Below are 20,550 nucleotides of genomic sequence, written 5' to 3' on the forward strand. Positions count from 1 at the left end.
TGCTGCTGAAGAAACAACTGTCAAAACTGACTTCCAGAAAAATTAGGATTAGCTGGAGGGGGGTGGAGAGGACACTCTTAAGACTATCCTTATTCTACAGCATTGTTGGACTCCATCACACTCTGCACGTGATTAAAATATTGGGTATCTTACCCACAATTATGTCTACTTTTAATCTGGTAGCCCTCCATAGCCCTAACATCTAGCACAATCTAAAGATCCTGTGACAACGTAAAGCTAACAATTTCACATTTACTACTAGCCATATGTGAAAAAGCGCAATAAAAATGATCAGACAAGGACACAAGAATAGCATACCATCAGAAGTTCTATTCATCATGGGTGAGCCTCTGGACATGGTGTTCTGATAACTCACAGGTGTCCGCCGTGCACTGGAGTCGTCATAAATCCCCGGACTCATCTGTGCTTTGGGAGCTTCATGAAGTGTTGACCTAAGAACTGAGGTGCCAGAGCTTACCACGGATGTATGCCGGGAACGCACTTGCTCGCCCGCTTTCACATCCTCGTATTTTCCCCGTTCTATCACTTTTATGTTCTCTGGCACAATTTCCAGTGGAGGCATTCCACGAGTTAGTTTGCTAGGTCCTGTGATTAAGGATTTGACATTGTGTTTGATGGCAGATTGACCTGAATTGTTGTCAAACTTTATTGGTGTACCCTAAAAGGAAAGAAACAAACATTACAGGTAGCCCAAAGCACCTGAATATTTTCCCATCTAAGGTCTATGTTTGGCTCATGGAAATTATAGTTTGCTATAGTAGTCTTTTTTCTTTTCAATTGCAGTTTACATTCAATAATATTTTGTATTAGTTTCAGGTGTACAGCATAATGATTAGACAACCACATACTTTACAAAGTGGTCCCTTGATATTTCAAGTACCCACCTGGCACCATACATAATTATTATAATACTAGAGGCCCGGTGCACAAAAATTTGTGCACTCGGGGGGAAGAGGGGGTCCCTCAGCCCGGCCTGTGCCCTCTCGCAGTCTGGGACCCCTCAGGAGATAATGACCTGCTGGCTTAGGCCTGCTCCCGGGTGGCAGAGGGCAGGCCCAATCCCTAGGTGCAGCCCCTGATCGGGCTCAGAGCAGGGCCAATTGGGGAGCTGGGGCGCCGCCCCTGTCATGCACAGAGCAGGGCGGATTGGGAGGTTGCGATGCCACCCTCAATCACACTCAGGGTAGGGCTGATTGGGGGGTTGGGGCACTGCCCCGTCACACTCAAGGCAGGGTCGATGGGGAGGTTGCGGCGCCACCCGGTCACTCACAGAGCAGGGCCCATCAGGGGGGTTGGGGCTCCGTACTCTGTCATGCACAGAGCAGGGTTGATTAGGGGGTTGGGGAGCTCCCCCGTCATGCACAGAGCAGAGCCCATCAGGGGGATGGGGAGCACCCCCTGTCATGCACAGAGCAGGGCTGATCAGGGGGTTGGGGCACCGCACCCTGTCACACTCAGGGCAGGGCGGATCAGGGGGTTGGGGCACCGCACCCTGTCACACTCAGGGCAGGGCCGATGGGGAGGTTATGGCTCTACCCCGTCACACACAGAGCAGGGCCCGTGGGGGGGCGGGGGGCGGGTTGGGGCGCCGCACCCTGTCACACACAGAGCCGCAGGGCGATCAGGGGGTTGGGGAGCTCCCCCCTATCAGGTACAGAGCAGGGCTGATCAGGGGGTTGGGGTGCCTTCCCCTGTCATGAACAGAGCAGGGCGGATAGGGAGGTTGTGGCCCCGCCTCCTGTCACACACAGAGCCGCAGGGTGAGCAGGGGGTTTGGGCGCTACCCCATCACGCTGATCCCGGTGCCGGGAGGCCTCTCGGCTCCGCTGATCCCAGTGCTGGGAGGCATATTACCCTTTTACTATATAGGATAGAGTCCTGGTGCATGGGTGGGGCTGGCTGGTTTGCCCTGAAGGGTGTCCTGGATCAGGGTGGGGGTCCCCACTGGGGTGCCTGGCCAGCCTGGGTGAGGGGATGATGGCTGTTTGCAGCTGGTCACACACCCTTCAGGGTGGGGGTCCCCACTGGGGTGCCTGGCCAGTCTGGGTGAGGGGCTGAGGGCTGTTTTCAGGCTGGCAGGTGACGGAAGCTCCCAAACGCTCCTTTTTTTCTTTTTCTTTTTTATTCTGGGCCAGCTTTAGCTCTGAGGCTCCAGCTCTTAGGCCTCCGCTCCTGAAAGCAGGTATCTGGTTTGTTTCGGTTCTATAATCAAAACAATGTATAACTCCAGCTCTGAGATCCCGGCTCGCTGAAAGCAGGTTTCTGGGGTTTTGTTTAGCTTCTATATTTATTACAATGTTTCAAACTGCAGGCTCAGAGTCCGGCAAGGCAAGCGGGGAACATTGGTTTCCTCCGACACTGAAGCAAGCCTCATGTTAGTTTCAAGCTGCCTGGCTGCCGGCCGCCATCTTGGCTGGCAGTTAACTTGCATATCGCCCTGATTAGCCAATGGGAAGGGTAGCGGTCATACGCTAATTACCATGTTTCTCTTTTATTTGATAGGATTGCTGCCTATATTCCATATGCTATGCTTTACATCCTTGTGACTATTTTGTAACTACCAATTTGTACTTTTTAATCCCTTCACTTTTCACCCAGTCCCCCAACTCCCCTCCCCAGCTATTAACCCTGTTTCTTCTCTGTATCTGTAAGTTTGTTCTGTTTTGTTTGTTCCTTTATTTTATTTTTTAGATTCCACATATAAGTAAAATCATATGGTATTGGTCTGATTTATTTCACTTAGCATAATACCCTCTAGGTCCATCCATGCTGTTGCAAATGATAAGATTTCATTTTTTTAATGGCTAAGAAATATTCCATTGTATATATGTATGACTTTTCTTTTTAATTCTCATCCAAGGATATGTTTTTATTGATTTTTAAAGAGGAAGGAAGAGAAAGAGAAAGAGAAAGATCAATGTGAAAGAAAAACATACTAAAACCTAGGTATGTGCCCTGATCGGGAATCAACCAACAACCTTTTGGAAAACGGGATGTTCCAAGTAACTGAGCCACCATCTATTAAAGGGCACTTGGGTTGCTTCATCTTGGCTATTGTATATAATATAGTTCAATGAATATAGGTGTGCACATATTCTTTCAAATTCGTGTTTAGCATTTAGTAATCTTTATTGTCTGTGTGCATGTCTCGATCAAAAGCCCATGGATCCTGAGTTACATACTTTCCCACATTATACACAGCACACTATGAACATAATAAAAACTAATGATAAAGCATACATAAAACTTTCATGCTTACTTCCAAAAGACCTGACCTCAAAAGGACTACTTATTAAGTTGAACTTTTTTAAATGCTTCATAAATATTACAGTCTAAAGTGGAATGATTGGCAAAAAGAACCACAATCCAGTTACCTGAGAGATGGAACCCTCAATTATTGGCCTTGTGCTTTGGACCACTTCTGGAGTTTTCCGGCTTTCCTGAGTTAAAATATCTTGTCGTGGAATCTCGTGAATGGAACGCCCCATTTCTTTGATGGTGGTAATGCCATCATATGGTTTTCCTTTGGTAATGGCACCTTCAAACGCTCGTATGGGAGGACTCTCCCTTTTAATTTGTTTGGGATATTTAAGGCCATCTTCAAAGCTTTCAGTTGTTGCTCTTGGTGTGCCTTCAAATAAGAATTCAAGAAACATACTTATTAAAACAATGCCCATGGATGCATAAAAATGCCACTGAAGTGTACACTTAATTGTTTAAATGGTAAATATTATTACAATTTTACAATTAAAAAATATTAATGCCTTGTTATCTTGCAGTTTCTAATCAATTTTCTGTTTATAACAGATCTTTAAATATTCATCAGTCATTTTTCAGGGTTGCAAAATTTCATACATCATTCATCACAATACAGACCAGAATGGTTATTACATAACCAAGGTATCTCTACATTTAAAAAAAAAGATTAAATATCTAATATTTCAAAGGGGAAAATATCCTGAAAAACATGTTTCACATACTGCAAATTAATGTCAAACTAGTATGACAGTGAGGGAGTCACAACAAACAAGCAAAATGTTTACCCTGCATTATGGAACCAGAGAGCACAGTCCTTTCTTTGAGGTCAGAATGAGGGCTCCCCCTGGGCAATGCTCGGCATATCAGTCCTTCAAAACAAGAAAGCAATTCAAGTATTAAACACAATGTGTATGTCAATCCACATGTACTTATACTGTCCTTAGAGTATATGTTTTTGATAAAAGCTCTATGGAGAAAGGGGTATCATTGTAAACTATGTATGGTGCCAGGTGGGCACTAGACTTATCTGGGGGATAACTTTGTAGATTATATAAATGTCTAAGCATTATGCAGCACATCTGAAACTAATATGACATTGAGTATCAACTATATTGAAAAAAAAGGGGGGATATTTTAAATTTGTGAGCTATTCAGAAGCATGTCATGGAATAAAAGTTGGAAGTACCACTATTCCTTTTTAAATCTCTTCCTAATAGAAAATGGGCACAAAAGATATCTATTAGAGGTCAAAAAGGAAAGAAAGACACTTTCAAAGCTAAATCTAAAATCCTAATGCTTCTTTATCAAGGTAAGAGAAAATACAAAGGGACTGAAAATCATGTTAACTCTGAAATATCTGTGAGAAAGAGAAAACATGAAAAATAGATAACTCGAAAGTATATAAAACATTAAATGAAACATGCAAATCAAAATTAAAGCGTTATAAATAAGCTCTTAATAAGCTTCATGTTATATGTGTACAGGGTGGGGCAAAAATAGGCTTACAGTTGTTCATATGGAAAATAATGCAATAATTAATAAATAATACAAGAATAAATTCTATTTCACATACAACTTTGTCCCACCTTGTATTGCTGATAAGTCGAGGGGTCCTTACCCTGTTTTTAGTATTTCATCCTGAGTAAAATTAAACAGTTGACGTAGGTTAAGAGTTCAAGAAAGTGAGTCATTAAGAAAAAAACCCAGCCCGGCCGTGGTTGCTCAGTGGTTGAGCATCAACCTATGAATCAGGAGGTCACGGTTTGATTCCTGGTCAGGGCACATGCCCTGGTTGCGGGCCCCATCCCCAGTGTGGACCATGCAGGAGGCAGCCGTTCAATGATTCTTTCCCATCACTGATGTTTCTTTCTCTCTCTCCCTCTCCCTTCTTCTCTGAACTCAATAAAAATATATTTAAAACAAAACCAAACCATACTATCATTTAATGAATGCATATCATAAGATCAGCACAGGATGGATGCCTGTCTCTAACAATGGTAGAGTACAATCCTCTAATTGACAGAAGAGAAAAGAGGTTCAGAGAAGGGGAAACTGGGATTCAAATACATGTCTTTGCTCTATCCATTACACCACTTTATCTGCCTCACAATACAAAGTTCTAATGAATTTTACATTTTTAAATTCATTTATCTCAAACAGAAAAAAATCTACAAATTATATGAGAATTTTTATAGTCACCTACAATGTGACCAATTATGTTTAATTTTTACTTCCCTCCACTGTCATGTAGCACCTGATTTGTATGTCAATATGAATAGGAAGTTAATTTCATATTAATACAGCATCTATTTTATACAGCATACATATTAGTAATATACAACCTAACCCAACAATGCACATTTACTAGACCAAATTAAATGTATCAAATGCTGTTCTGGAAATAAGATTTTACCCTCTAATGGTGCTGACACGGGAGACTCCCTCATTGACAACCCTTGCTTTATATTTCCTTCCACTGATTCATAGCTTCTTTTCAAACTGATTTCATGAGCTGTTCTTGGACTCCTTGTCCCTTCTCGGGCGTTCTTAATATCTGCAAAATATAGGAAAAAGAATTGCTCAGACAGAGCTCAAGGTCCATTGTACAGTAAGAAAGTTATTATAATTTCATAGTCTATCTTATAAAAATAATAATATAAAAACTAGTCTTAACCAACAATATACATCTGTGCAAATGATATTTATAAAAATGTTTTTGGTCATTCAAATATATTTATTGAGTTCAGGCTTACAGATAAGGTTAACAAATTAAGTCCCTTTGTCCATGAAACTTACTTAATAGTAGCAGATACAGATAAGTTACTAGGTAATTACTACAGAGTACAAGTAGTACTATGAAAGAGAAGTACAATGTGCTATAAGAATGCTGGCAGGAAACCTAACACTTAAAGGTATAGGTAAGACTGCCTAGAAAAAGTAATGTTTAAGCTGAGAACTGAATGACAAAAGTTGCTTAAGTCAAAAGTAAAGGGAGAGCCCTGGCTGGTGTGGTTCAGTGGTTGGAGTGTCAATCTGCACACAGAGCGTCTTGGGTTTCATTCCCGGTCAAGGGAACATACCTGGGTTGCAGGTTCCATCCCAGGCCCAGTCGGGGCGCACGTGGGAGGCAACCAATCGATGTGTCTCTCTCACATAGATGTTTCTCTCTATCTATCTCTATCTCCTTCCCCCACTCCCTTCCTTCCATGTTCTCTCTAATAAAATAAAATCATTGGGAAAAATATCCTTGGGTGAGGATTAACAACAACAAAAGAGGTGGCACAGGCCAAGGGAACAATGAACACAAAATCCCGAGGGTAAGACAGAGTATGACACATTAAAAGAACTTAAATTCAGCCCTGGCTGGGTAGCTCAGTTGGTTAGAGTATCATCCAGATACACCAAGGTTGGGGGTTCGATTTCTAATCAGGGCACATACAAGAAGCAACCAATGAATGCATAAATAAGTAGAACAACAAATCAATGTCTCTGTCTCTTCCCACTCCCTTCCTCTTTCTCTTTCTCTTAAAAAAAAAAAAGGAGGGGGGGGACTTAAACTCAGTTAATGGCCAATGTATAGAGTGAAGCTGGGAAGAAGAGTGCAGGGGGAGTAACTGCAAAGGGCCTAAGGGGAAAAGTGAGAAGGTAACAATCTGAAGAGATAAGCTGGAAGCAGATCATGGAAGGGTGATTAAGCCAAGGTAAGGGATTTATGATGACCTTAAAGGCAATGGAGAGTCCAGCAGGAAGTGACATGATGTTCAGTTCTGACTATGGGTTAAAACTGAAGGCAGGGAGATCAGTTAGGCAGCTACTTAGCCATCCAGATGACAGATGACGGAAACAGTGGGGAATAAAATGAAATGGACAGATTCCAGAGACTTTAGGGAAGAGAAGAGAAACAACTTTGTGACTGGTTGGTTGGATGTGGAAAGCTTCAAACGGAGGAGTCAAAGATCACGTTCAGATTTCTGTCTTAGACAAGGTACATTAATTTTCTTGCCCCAGAAACAAAATGTAAACCAATATATGCCAGAATGTTAAAGCAACAAAGGAGGAAGGAAATAAGAAAGTTACCATATACCTTGTGTCAGGCACTGTGTGCTCACATACTTTATTTCTTTATATTTGAAGAGAAAGGTAAAGCATGACTAGTGACCACTCAGGTCACAAAAACAATTGCAAATGAGAACTCAAATCTAGCTCACCACCTGGCTTTTATAAAAAGAACTGAGTCATTCTTATAAAATCATAACACTGGGAAAATATAAGTTAAGAATACATCTAAAGAATTATTTTCTTATAGACATTAAAATAGTTATATTTAAGGAGAATTTAAATTCAATATTCTTCCAGGATCATCAGACTATCATCTACTCCCTAATGCTTAACTCATAAAGTAGGAATCTCTTTAAAATAAGTGTGGTTCTATTAAAGATAACAAAGAGCCTTTTCCTAGGCTAAATCAACAAATTAGAGTTGATGTTAGCTACACTTATGTGACACTTACTATGAGGTTTGCACTGTTCATCACTTTTCACTGACTGTCTCAGTTAATTTTTCATAAACATTTCATGAGAAGGTACTATTATCAACCCCTTTTACACAGAGGAAACTTGTGCTCAGGGAAGGGAAACTGACTTCCCTAAAGCAAGTATGTGGAGCATCAGAGGCCATGTTTTTAGTCACATGTTGTAGTATTGGCTTCATTGTATAGACATAATACTTACTATCATAAGATAAGATGTGTCCACTTTTGCCTTCATAAATAACATGGCCTTTGGATGCAGCTTCCTCTCTGACTTTCTCAGGACTGCTCTCTTCAGTTATTCTAGAAATGGGCCCCTTCACCAAAGCCTCAGTTGGTATGCCAGCCTGGGACAGAGCTGGGGTACCCTGCCATCAAATCAAGCACAAGTACCAGAAAAGTCACTCAAGTTTAGTGGAAATGCAATATACCTAAAATTTAATCTACCACACTGAGAGTCAAACCAACCCATATTTCCAAAGAAGAGAAAACGAGCACATGAGAGAAAATCAGACATTAAGTTTCTATAAACATAAAAAAATACTATATATCTTTATCCTTGAACACTGACACAAAAAAACCTCTTCAAATGTTGATAAATATGAGTTGAACCAGCTTTCTTCGACAGTGTGAAGTTAAACCTTTATAAAGGCACTTAACTGGAGAAAGAAAAAAACTGTGTTAAGGCCTAAAATCATGCAAAATTTATTAAGTTTCTTCAAAATTTCTAATAAAAATAAGATAAAAATAATAATAAAATAAAATAAAAATAATAAAAATAAGATAAATTAAGTTGTAACTTTCAGAATACCACAACTTTCTCTTATAATGTGGTAAGAGGAATAAAGAACTTTCAATTCCCAAACTTCTGCTGGGTTAGACCCCCAGTCATCAGTAAGAGAAAAGGAAGAAAAATTCAGATGTCTCCATTTTGGGATATGGCTTCAGTTTAGGTCCTATCATCTTTTGGGTTGCCTATGACCATGGTTCTTTTTACCTTTCCTTTGAACAATAAAACCTTCCTTCTAGGAAAATCTTTCATGAAATCTAATATGTAAAGTACTTGGCACAAGTGAACTGCTTGGGATGAAATGGAAGTGGAAGGGCCAGGCCTACCTCACTCACACATTTTGAGTTCTCAAAATTCTAGACAGCATAATTTGAAATGACATGCTTACAGCAGGAAGAATAATGAGACCAATACATTTCCTCATTTAGCAATTAAGTTAGCTCAGTAGCAAACATCTGGAAGTTCTTCATACCTACTTTGAAAGTGCCCATGTCAGACTGATTTAAAAATAAACAGATAAAGCCTAGCCTCATTTGATTTAGTTCATTCTGTCTTCCTACCCACAGTTTGGATACTAGAGTGAAAATGAAGAAAAAAAAAATAATATGCATAGGCCATTTACTTTTCTTCTGTTTATATTAAAGCATTTGCTAATTCTACAAACTAATTTCAGGGGAACATATATTTTGGTCAAATGTGAAAGGAGAGATCTGAATTGTATGTAACTTTCTAGATTACTATATGCTATCTCCTATAAACCAGCGGTTGCCAACCTTTCGGACCTCACGGACCACCAGTGGTCCAGAGACCACTGGTTGGCGACCACTGCTATAAACCATGTCTTAAGGAGGAATCACTGGGAGATCTTATTAAATGGAGTATCTGATTCAATAGGTCTAAAGTGGGGACTGAAAATTCTGCATAATTTAACAAGCTCCCAGGTGATGCTGATGCCCTGGGACACAAACCATACTTGGTCAGCAAGGTCCAAGAGCATGGGTCTCAACTGGGCATGCAGCAGAATCACCGGAAGGCTGAAAAACCCAGTTTCGCCCTAACCGCTTTGGCTCAGCGGATAGAGCATCAGCCTGCAGACTCAAGGGTCCCAGGTTTGATTCCGCTCAAGGGCATGTACCTTGGTTGCGGGCATATACCCAATAGGGGGTGTGCAGGAGGCAGCTGATCGATGTTTCTCTCTCATCGATGTTTCTAACTCTCTATCCCTCTCCCTTTCTCTCTGTAAAAAATCAATAAAATATATTTTACAAAACAAACAAACAAAAAAAAAAACAGTTTGCTGGGTCTCCTCCCCATGGGTGAGATTTCAGTACATGTGGGGTGGGGTCTCATTTATATGTCCAACAATTTCTCAGGAGACACTGACGCTGCTGATCTAGGGACCACACTTTAACAACCACTGTCCTAGGAAACAGGAACAAAGGACAAGGAGGAGGAATAGAACAGAAAACCTGTGACAGGTACAATGTGCAAAATACAGAACTCTGTTTATAATAATTTCCCAACATAGAATTTTCCATTCCCAGATTTATATTAATAAAGAGGCTAAGGAGTAAAAAAAAAATAAAAAAATTTTAAAAAAAGAGGCTAAGGAGTGTTTTACATTTCAAATTAAAATTAACATTTAAGTGAGGAAAATACCTTTTAGTACTCAAAATTGGCAATTTATTTAGCCGAAAATTAGAAGATACTTGATTTTTGGTGCTTTTGTCAATGCCATCCATATTTCCTAGTTTAGCATTAGATTCTAGCAAGGCAGCTTACATAGTAAGATTACAAACCTTTCAAATGAACCACAGCTTATAGTCAAAATAATCACATTAATGACTTTATGCAGACAGTTTATGGATCTGGGATTTATCATCACTGAAACCCAGTCCCAATACCCAGAACAATGAACAACTTAATCACAAAGCTATACAGCCGGACAGCCAAAGCTCTTGAGACTTTTCCTCCAGTGTTCTCAGCATTTTAGGAATGATCGTAACTAACCTGAGTGATAGAGCCCCGTAGTGATGGGATGCTTTCCACGGAAATTTTGCTTGTTGGAGTACCCCGGGTGATACTTCCTTCTTGAGTGGCTCCTGTGGTACCTGAATAACAACAAAATCATTGGCAAATTATATCCTCTACAGCAAAGAAAACACACAAACATCACCCCATACTTGGGAGAGAGATAAGAGAAGGAAATAGCAGCACACAAAAAATTTTTTTGTTTTCTTGAAATGTACTTTTAAAGTAATATTGCACTTATTACAAAGGACTGCTGAAATATGGAATTTCAAAGTTCTTAAGTCATTCTTATATGGAAAGAAAACTTAAAGTTAGTATTTAAAGGCTCTAACTTAAAAACCCACCATTAAAACATACCAATTACTTACTTTAATAAATTAATTGGGGACAAAAGTTTAATATTTCTGCCGAGCAGCATATTTTTACCTCTGACCACTCCTTCATGTTGCGCCCTGACCAATAAACCCTCAGGTTGTGAGTTTTGGCTTCGGGGAGAAAATTCTTCCTGCTTGATAAAGGGCACAGTAGCTATGGACCAAAGCAAAAGAAAAATGTAGAGATCAACTGCTGAGTTACTGACTATGATGCTATAAAGGCAGAAACATGATGAACAGTTACTCACTGACCTGCTTTGGCAGATTCCTGTTGCCGTGGTAGTCCAAGAGAGATAGAACCCACTGAGGGCTTAGTGGTATCTTGAGGGTAGGAAGCCTGATTATGAGAAGTCAAATAAGTGCCAGGTGTTCCCTAAAAATAATTTTAAAAGTCCAAAATAACAGTGTCTTTTCGCAAGGTCAAGTACAAAGTTAATGTTCACATTTCTGTTTATAAAAATTTATACCCCCAATGCCCAAATATTAAAATAGATATTTATAAAGCAAGAAAATCCTTATATGGCCAAGTAATCTATGCTTACATGGTCAATTAATTAAATGTTAACTAATACAAAATTAATAAAATGGTCAAATTTTAAAATATCTACACTCACATGGTAAATTCATTTATGCTTACATGGTCAATTAAGCAGTGATGAAGGAGGCAGGAATATACAATGGGGAAAAGAGTTTCTTTGTAAATTGAGCATATACATGCAAAGAAAAAAAAGAAGCTGACTACTTTCTTACATCACATACAATAATAAACTCAAAATAAATTAGTCCTTTGTAGCCATAAGTGTCTATAGATGCGAGCGGCAGACGGTCCCCACACACTACGCGCGTCTATCACCGCAAACCTCGCATATCAACTCTGGTCACCCAATTTTAAAATCAGATTTGTTAGTGACATCTCTGGGTTTGTAGAGAAAATTATGGTAACTTAAATTTGTAAATATTCCAGCACATATGGAAGAAATGGGCATGGTTTCTGTTTTGGACACGTGGCAGTTAACTGGTTAAAGACTTAAATATAAGACTGAAACCATAAAACTCCTAGAAGAAACCATAGGCAGTAAATTTTTTTTATTTTATTCTTAGCAATATATTTTTGAATATGTCTCCTCAGGCAAGGCAACAAAAGCAAAAATAAACAACTGTATATAAACTAAAAAGTTTTTACAGAACAAGGGAAATCAACAAAACATCAAAAAAGGCAACCTAGCTAACAGAGAATTGTTGTCCATTCTAGAACTTCTATAACCTAGTAACAAAAAGACCAAATAAAACTTGTTAAGACTTAAACAGTCACATCACAATCAGATGTGCAAAGAGCCTATAAGTATATCGAAAAGTGCTCAACCTCATTTGTTGCCAGAATGCAAAATAAAACTACAAAAACATTACACACCCCCTAGATTACATATACCCAGCAATTCCACTGTCAGAATTATACAAAATAAATGAAAACATATGCCTACAAAAAGCCCAGAAAAAAATGTTCCTATCTGTTGTATTCATAGTAGCCATAAACTAGAACAGTTCAGGTTTCCATCAGCAAGGAAATGGATAACAAACTGGTATGCTCATACAATGGAGTAGTCAGCAATAAAAAGGAAGAAACTACTGATTACACAAAAACCTGGATAAATTCCTAAAACCACTATGCTAAGTTAAAGACAGACACAGTACACACTGTGTAATTCCATTTATATGAAGTTCTGGAAAAGGCAAAACTAATCTATGACAATAGAAAGCAGAACAGTGGTTGCTTCAGGCATTGGAAAAGGAGACTGCTCAGAAAAGGGCAAGAGAAAATATTCTGAAGTGACAAAATTGCTCTATAACCTTAGCATACGTAAATAGAATCTTTAAAAGTAACATTTTACTGTCGCTGGCTGTGCACGACAGTAAAAACTGAGTGAGCCATTAAGATCAGACCATGTTAAAAAAAAGAAAGATATATATTGGCCAAAGTCAGAATAAACTAAGGCTTGCCCATTATCTAAGATTTAACATGTAGAGCCTTGACAATAGTTAGTCAACAGATATTCTAGTTGCTTGACAACACTCCATTTTCACTTCCATTACACTAGGCTTCAGAGCACACATGCCTTTTGTAAGTTAAACCAGACAGTGTGCCGGAGCCCACGATCTGGGCCTGTAACTCACACAAACTTCCTGGGCATGGCATGGAGTACAGTGATTGCTGCATTTTCTGGTCATATATAAACAGATTTTTATTTATTAGGATTTTGACAGATCAGTATGAGGAGGGAAAATTTTTACCAAAGCCATATTCACCAGGAAAAGCTACTTGGGAAGAGAAGCCATTTTACCTGTGAGATGGAGCCTCCCAGTATAAAAGATGGTTTTTCTGAAGCCACTGTGGTTTTGGATGACGGGATGAGAGGAGGAGGTGGCCTAGTGGGTCGCGTTGTTGGAAGCCGAACCCCTTCAGGGAGATTAGTTATCACGTGATGTGGAGTAGGCTGGAGGACTTTTAAAAGGAAGAAAAAAATGATTTAAAATAGTCAATTTGCCAGTCTGCAACATTTTACCTATCACAGTCATTCCTAAATTTTTGAATCAAAAATTAGAATATAAGTGCAAGATGAAGCTGAGGATGAACATTTCTATTTTAAACCTCCCTGTCACTTTAATTAAACCTGTATACACATTCAGGTCACTAATGGTATTTGTGAGGTTGAAATATTCAACTCCCCATCAAAGCAGAGCTTCCAAGTAAATGTTCATTTCAAACTATTTCTGTGTAGCATATGTAGACAGAATCTTTAATAATTTTTTCTATCACTCTTTGGACCTCACAATGGAGGTGAGATAAAAGAGTGCTTCTTAGGGATAGTTGATATTACAACTTTGGAGAAGATACTGACATGATTGACAACTAATTATATAATCTCTATGCACCTCTCGTAAGTTGAGAAACATTTACTGATTCTAGCTCTCTCAGACTCTTGAATTTCTGCGATAGGTGGGGGAGAATGGAGATCTCAAGTTTTTTACAAAGTACATGTACTCTTAAGAGAAAAGCCAGTCCAATGTCACAGTATACATGTGCCAACATAAATTTCCCAGTGGCCCAGTGAATCTCGACTGAAAATAACTAACTAGAGCCAACCTCTGGTGGTCCCTCCCAGGCTGGCCACACCTGGTGTGGTGTCTCTGGAGTGAGCAGGGTCCCTCCGGCAGGTAAGTTCCCTTGACCTGGCCTGAAGGGATAGGGCAGAAACTGGCAGTCTGACATTCCCTGAGGGGTCCTGGATTGCGAGAGGGCACTCTGCAAAGTTGCTGTCGCTCCGCAGCTCCTGCATTGAGCATCTGACCCTTGGTGGTCAGTGCACGTCATAGCTACTGGTGGCTCAGCTGGTTGGCTGGTCACTTAGCCTTCTATATATTAGAGGCCCAGTGCACGAAATTTGTGCACGGGTGGGGGGGGGGGCGGTGGCGCGGAGGAACCCTGAGCCCAGCCTGCACCCTCTCCAATCTGGGATCCCTCTCACAATCCAAGACTGCTGGCTCCCAACTGCTTGCCTGCCTATCTGCCTGCCTGATTGCCCCTAACCACTTCTGCCTGCCAGCCTGATCACCCCCTAACCACTTCCCTACCAGCCTGATTGACACCGAACTACTCCCCTGCCGGCCAGATTGCCCCCAAGTGCCCTCCCCTGCTGGCCCGGTCACCCCCAACTGCCCTCCCCTGCAGGCCATCTTGTGGCCACATGGAGGCGGCCATCTTGTGTTGGAGTGATGGTCAATTTGCATACTGGTCATGACCAATTAGCATATCTGGTCATGACTAATTAGCATATCTGGGCTAATTAACATATCCCTCTCCTATTATATAGGAATAGATGATGGAATGCAGAAAAACAAAGTAATTTTGAAAAGGCAAGGACATACCCTGGAACAGCACTTCATTGACAAGATTAAATCACCATGTCTAACATCAGTAGGTAGATGGCCAGTAGCCACTGTACTGAGGAACGATATTTGTTTACCTGGTGGGACACTTACAGGGAGCTGCCCTCCTACCGGGCTGTGGAGCGGCTTTACTGAACTCTCGCGGAGAGAACCTATGGGGTGGTGCTGACCATGCTCCAGTATTGTACACACATGCTTCCTGCTCTAGAGCACGTCTGACCTCAGCATAAGGCATAGAGGCAACTGATTTTCCTATGAAAGTTAAAGTTATCAAAATAAGGGAAGAACCACAAATTGAAATAGTAAATGTGAAAGAACCAAGCCCACACCATCCAGGGCTAATGTCAACCGTATGCTAATGTCAAGGTCTAAATAAAAATCCTCCAGAGAGGTTAAGAAATCCTATAAATCTAAATCTTCTGAGTGCATACACCATCACTATGACCTAATAAAATCCTCAAAAATTCAATTACTTTTTTCCCTGTAAAAGGAAAAAAACCTTCTCTTTACTCTGATTGGGAAACAGGCAAACATCAGATTATCCAGCCATTCTGTAAATTCAAGTCAGGCCTGAATTAGAGGTCAGATATCTGAGGATTCCAAATCTTATAATTAGCCCATTTAAGCCCACTGCTTAATCTGCAGAGCAATAAGTGTTATAGGAAATGAAAGATGCTTTTCAAAAGGTGCAGTCAAACTAACCCAAGAAACAGGCTTATAAAATTATAAATTTTACTGCAATAATGCTAATGAAAATTACTCTACGTAATTTATTTCCACATAAAGTATAAAAAAAACTTTAAGCATTTTAAGGATAGCCCTGGCCGGGTAGTTCAGTTGGTCACAGCATCACCCTGATACACTAAGGTTGTGGGTTCAATTTCCAGTCAGTGCACATATATCAACCAATGAATGCATAAATTAAGTGGAACAGCAAATCGATGTTTCTTGCTCTCTCTCTTACCCCTTCCTCTCTAAAATCAATAAATTTAAATTTTAAAAAAGGTAATACCGGTTAAAAAAATAAAGTTCATATCAGATATGAGTTATATTAAGACATAAAATATATATGTATATATTATATACAAATTTTATTAAGATGAAATCAACACATTGTAATTTTGGAAAATCAGAAAAGCACAAAGAAGAAAGTGAAATCATTCATAACCCAAATCAGTTAGATTGTGGCATTTTAATGACTGCCAGAATAAATTCCTTTTCATTCATTATTCTTTTGCTTACCTAGTCTTAATCATTTATTTTTCCAGATAAGCCTAAATTTAAAGTCATTCTGAGTAGTTCCTCCCCAGAGTATCACTGGAATTTTCACTGGACTTGCATTAAATTTATGACTATAGAAGACTTGACATTTTACAATGAGTTTTCAAATTAAGAAACCTATATATTTTCATATAGTTCTTAAATATCCTTTGATAAAAATTACTTATAGAGATTTTATATTTTGTTGCTAGGAAAACCATCTTGTTCATATGTGAGTTTATATAGATAGTAGAGGCCCAGTGCACAAAATTCATGTACGGGGAAGGGGGCCCCTCAGCCCAGCCTGCACCTTCTTGCAATCTGGGACCCCTCAGGGAATGTCCGCCTACCGTATTGTATGCAGGGATTGGGCCTAAACTGGCAGCTGAACCTCTCGCAATCCAGGACCGCTGGCTCCTAACCGCTCGCCTGCCAGCCTGAATGCCCCTAACCACTCTCTTTGCCTGCCTGATCACCACTAACCACTCGCCTACCTGCCTGATTGCCCCTAACTGCCTCGGCCTGCCTGCCTGATCACCCCTAACCACTCTGCCTGCCTGCCTGATGCCCCTAACTGCTTGCCTGCCTGCCTGATCACCCCTAATCACCTCTGCTTCGGCCCTCGCACCTGGGACCCAGGCTTCCCTCCTCCGGTCTGCTGCAGGCACCCGGGATCCAAGCTGGCTTCATCTGGACAGGCACCAGGACCACGGGTGGCTTCCCTGCCTCCAGGGCAGGTTCTCCTGGACCAGGCCCAGGCTTTATCCAGGACGTCGTCCGGAAGACGTCTGGCTGATCCGGTCTAATTAGCATGTTACCCTTTTATTAGTATAGATAACTGATTACTGCCAACATACAGGAAAGAAGGATGAGGATTTCTGCATATTTATTTTTTCTTAGAAACTTGAATGTTCCCTTTAGCTCTAATAACTTTTCAGTTGATTCTTTATTTTTTAAACATTCTAAGATTGTTTTTAAAAAATATATATTTTTATTGATTTCAGAAAGGGAGAGGGAGAAATAGATAGAAACATCAATGATGAGAATCATTGATCGGCTGCCTCCTGCATGTTCCCTACAGGGGATTGAACCCACAACCCAGGCATGTGCCCTGACCAGAACTGAACCTGGGACCCTTCAGTCCACACACTAACACTCTATCCACTGAGCCAAACCAGCTAGGGCTTTAGTTGGTAGTCTTATCCTATGAATAATAATTTGTCTTCTCCCTTCAAATAGCTAAAGCTCGTCTTTGATCCTTTTGTCCTTACTACACTATACTAAGTAATGGTGGGCATCCTGGTAGTTCCCTTCCAATAGGAAGGTCTCTGGCATTTTACTGTTAATGGAAGGTTTATAATTAGTTTCAAATAGAGACTCATTAGCAAAAGGCATAAAAAGTTCTTTGGTTTACAAAGACATTTTTAAAAACCAGAAATAATTATAGTAACATTAGCTAATATTCAGTATGTACTATGTGCAGAGCACCATGCGTCACATGAATTACATCATTAGACCTTATGACCAGTGATATTATTAACACCATTTTACAGATGAAGAAACTGAGGCTCAAAGAATCACATCTAACTGTCCAAGGAAGGTCACAGGACCAGAAACTTTTCAAAAGCAATCTAAGTGCTGCTCTAACCTCTAGAGCACAGTGCACTGGTGCCTCTCTGAAGCACTCCATGTTGACTTTCAGATGCCTCTGGGGCATCCATTAGGATAGCTGTACTCTCCCTTCTTTGACATCCTATATAATAAAAGCGTAATATGCAAATTGATGGAAAAGAGGAACAACCAGTCAGCGGGGGGCGGGGCCGGTGAACAGAGGGAGAGAATGGCGATAGGGGGGAGGGGGCGGTGACCAGCAGCGGCGGAGGAACAATGGGGGGGGGGGGGAGGGCGCGCAGCACTGTCCCCTGATCAGCCTGTCAGGTTGCCTCCCACAGAGGGAGGCTAGGTGGCAACAGTGTGGTGATGGGGGTGGCGCTGTCCCAATGCCCTGTCCTCGCCTCCCGCAGAGGGAGGCCGTGCGGCAGCAAAGGCAGGGTGATGGGGGTGGCGCCGTTCCCTGATCGCCCGTCCAGTCACCTCCCACAGAGGGAGGCTGGGTGGCAGCGGTGGGTGATGGGGCTGTCAGTAGGACATCCCCTGAGGACTCCTGGACTGTGAGAGGGCACAGGCCGGGCTGAGCGACCCCCCCCCCCCCCCCCCCCCCCAGTGCACGAATCGTCATGCACCGGGCCTCTAGTAAATAATCAGATTAGTAAGTATTCTAACACTGTGAAAAGTTAAGAAATAAACCAACTTCCAAAAAAAATCACTTCTTCCTTTCTGGAGAATTTAACATGATAGTGTATGATAAATCTTGTGTCTATTTTGCCATTTCCATTATGTTTATAATTATACTAGAGGCCTGATGCACGAAATTTGTACAAGGGGCTCAGTCCTCGCAGCCCCTCACTGCCCCAGCCGGCCCTCGCAGCCTCTTCTGGGCCTCGCAGTCCTGGCGTCATCCAGAGGGTCATCCCAACGGTCGTTCTGCTGTTCAGTCTAATTAGCACATTAGCTCTTTATTATATAGGACTAGGGGCCCGGTGCACAAAATTCGTGCACTGGGTGTGTGTGTGGGTGGGGGGGGGAGTGTCCCTCAGCCCAGCCTGCCCCCTCTCACATACTGGGAGCCCTCAGGCGTTGACCCCCATCATCCTCCAATTGCAGGATCGGCCCCTTGCCCAGGCCTGATGCCTCGGCCAGAGGCGTAGACCCCCATCACCCTCCGATCGCCTGATTGGCCCCTTGCCCAGGCCTGATGCCTCCGCCAGAGGTGTCAGGCCTGGACAGGGGACCCCCATCTCCCCCTGATCACTGGCTCTGACCCCCGCCCAGGCCTGAGGCCTCTGGCCCAGGAATCATGCCTGGGCAGGGGACTCCCATCTCCCTCTGATCGCTTGCTCCACCCCCCGCCCAAGCCTGACGCCTCTGACCCAGGCTTCAGGCCTGGGCAAGGGGACCATCATATCCCACCAATCCCCAGCTCCGCCCCCCACCCAGGCCTGATGCCTCGGCCAGAGGAGTTGACCCTCATCACCCTCCAATCACCAATCACCGGATCAGCCCCTTGACCAGGCCTGAGGCCTCCGGCAGAGGTGTCAGGCCTGGGCAGGGGACCCCCAGCTTCCTGTGGTTGCAGGCTCCGCCCCTGCCCAGGTCTAATGCCTCTGGCTGAGGCATCCGGCTCGGGCAGCGGGGACCCGCAGCTGCAGCGGCCCCGCAATCGTGGGCTCCGCTTTAGGCCCAGGCAAGGGACCCCTAGCTCCTGGGACTGCCAGCTTCGACCGTGCCCAGCTCCCATCGCTGGCTCCACCCCTACTTCCTGCTATCACTGGCCAGGGCGGCAAAGGCACCTGATTCTCCCATCATGGCTGCCCCCCAGCTCTTAGCTCCCCCCTGGGTTTCCGATCACTGTCAGTGGCAGGGGGCTTCTTCCTGCTTTCCCTTTCGCCTCCCTGCATTGTGCCTACATATGCAAATTAACCGCCATCTTGTTGACAGTTAACTGCCAATCTTAGTTGGCAGTTAATTTGCATATAGCCCTGATTAGCCAATGAAAAGGGTATCGTCGTACGCCAATTACCATTTTTCTCTTTTATTAGAGTAGACTAGAGGCCCGGTGTACTAATTTGTGCACGGGTGGGGTACCCTGGCCTGGCCAGTGATCGGGTCCATCTCACCCAGTCCTGATTGGGGCCGGCCGGTCGGGGGGATGAACTGCAGGAGCTTGGCCGGCCATGGGAGGTTGGCTATGGGAGTGCACTGACCACCAGGGGGCAGCTCCTGCATTGAGCGTCTGCCCCTGGTGGTCAGTGCATGTAATAGCTACCGGCTGGTCATCCAGTCATAATGGTTGCTTAGGCTTTTATATATATATAGATGGAAAAATCCACTCTATTGCAGTAGTTCTTAAAGAAAAAGACAAAAATCAAAATTTATATGGTTTTAAATACAGCTATTTAAATCATTATGTATTCTGCCCTGACTGGTTTGGCTCAGTGGATAGAGTGTCGGCCTGCGGACTCAAGGGTCCCAGGTTCGATTCCGGTCAAGGGCATGTACCTTGGTTGTGGGCACATCCCCAGTGGGGAGTGTGCAGGAGGCAGCAGATCGATGTTTCTAACTCTCTATCCCTCTCCCTTCCTCTCTGTAAAAAATCAATAAAATATATTTAAAAAAATAATAAAATAAAATAAATAATTATGTATTCGGAGCCGAAAAATAAATAACAAAAACAAACTATATTCGGCTGCATAAGAGTATTAACTCTTATTTCAATTAGATTT

General features: G+C 42.2%; 1 protein-coding gene across 1 annotated transcript in view; it reads right to left on the reverse strand.

Annotated features, from left to right (window-relative positions):
* NCOR1 (nuclear receptor corepressor 1) overlaps positions 1-20,550 on the reverse strand; it is a 236,298-nt gene that overhangs the window by 32,252 nt on the left and 183,496 nt on the right. The window contains exons 24-32 of the mRNA XM_081110795.1: positions 13,342-13,502; positions 11,255-11,375; positions 11,055-11,156; positions 10,608-10,708; positions 8,010-8,175; positions 5,693-5,833; positions 4,065-4,148; positions 3,396-3,652; positions 319-679 (exon numbers count right to left, since the gene is read on the reverse strand). Coding sequence (XP_080966921.1) covers positions 319-679; positions 3,396-3,652; positions 4,065-4,148; positions 5,693-5,833; positions 8,010-8,175; positions 10,608-10,708; positions 11,055-11,156; positions 11,255-11,375; positions 13,342-13,502 — 1,494 coding nt within the window. The remainder of the gene's footprint in view (positions 1-318; positions 680-3,395; positions 3,653-4,064; positions 4,149-5,692; positions 5,834-8,009; positions 8,176-10,607; positions 10,709-11,054; positions 11,157-11,254; positions 11,376-13,341; positions 13,503-20,550) is intronic.

The sequence above is a fragment of the Myotis nattereri genome (assembly GCF_964212035.1).
Source record: "Myotis nattereri genome assembly, chromosome: 16".
Classification (NCBI taxonomy): Eukaryota; Metazoa; Chordata; class Mammalia; order Chiroptera; family Vespertilionidae; genus Myotis; species Myotis nattereri.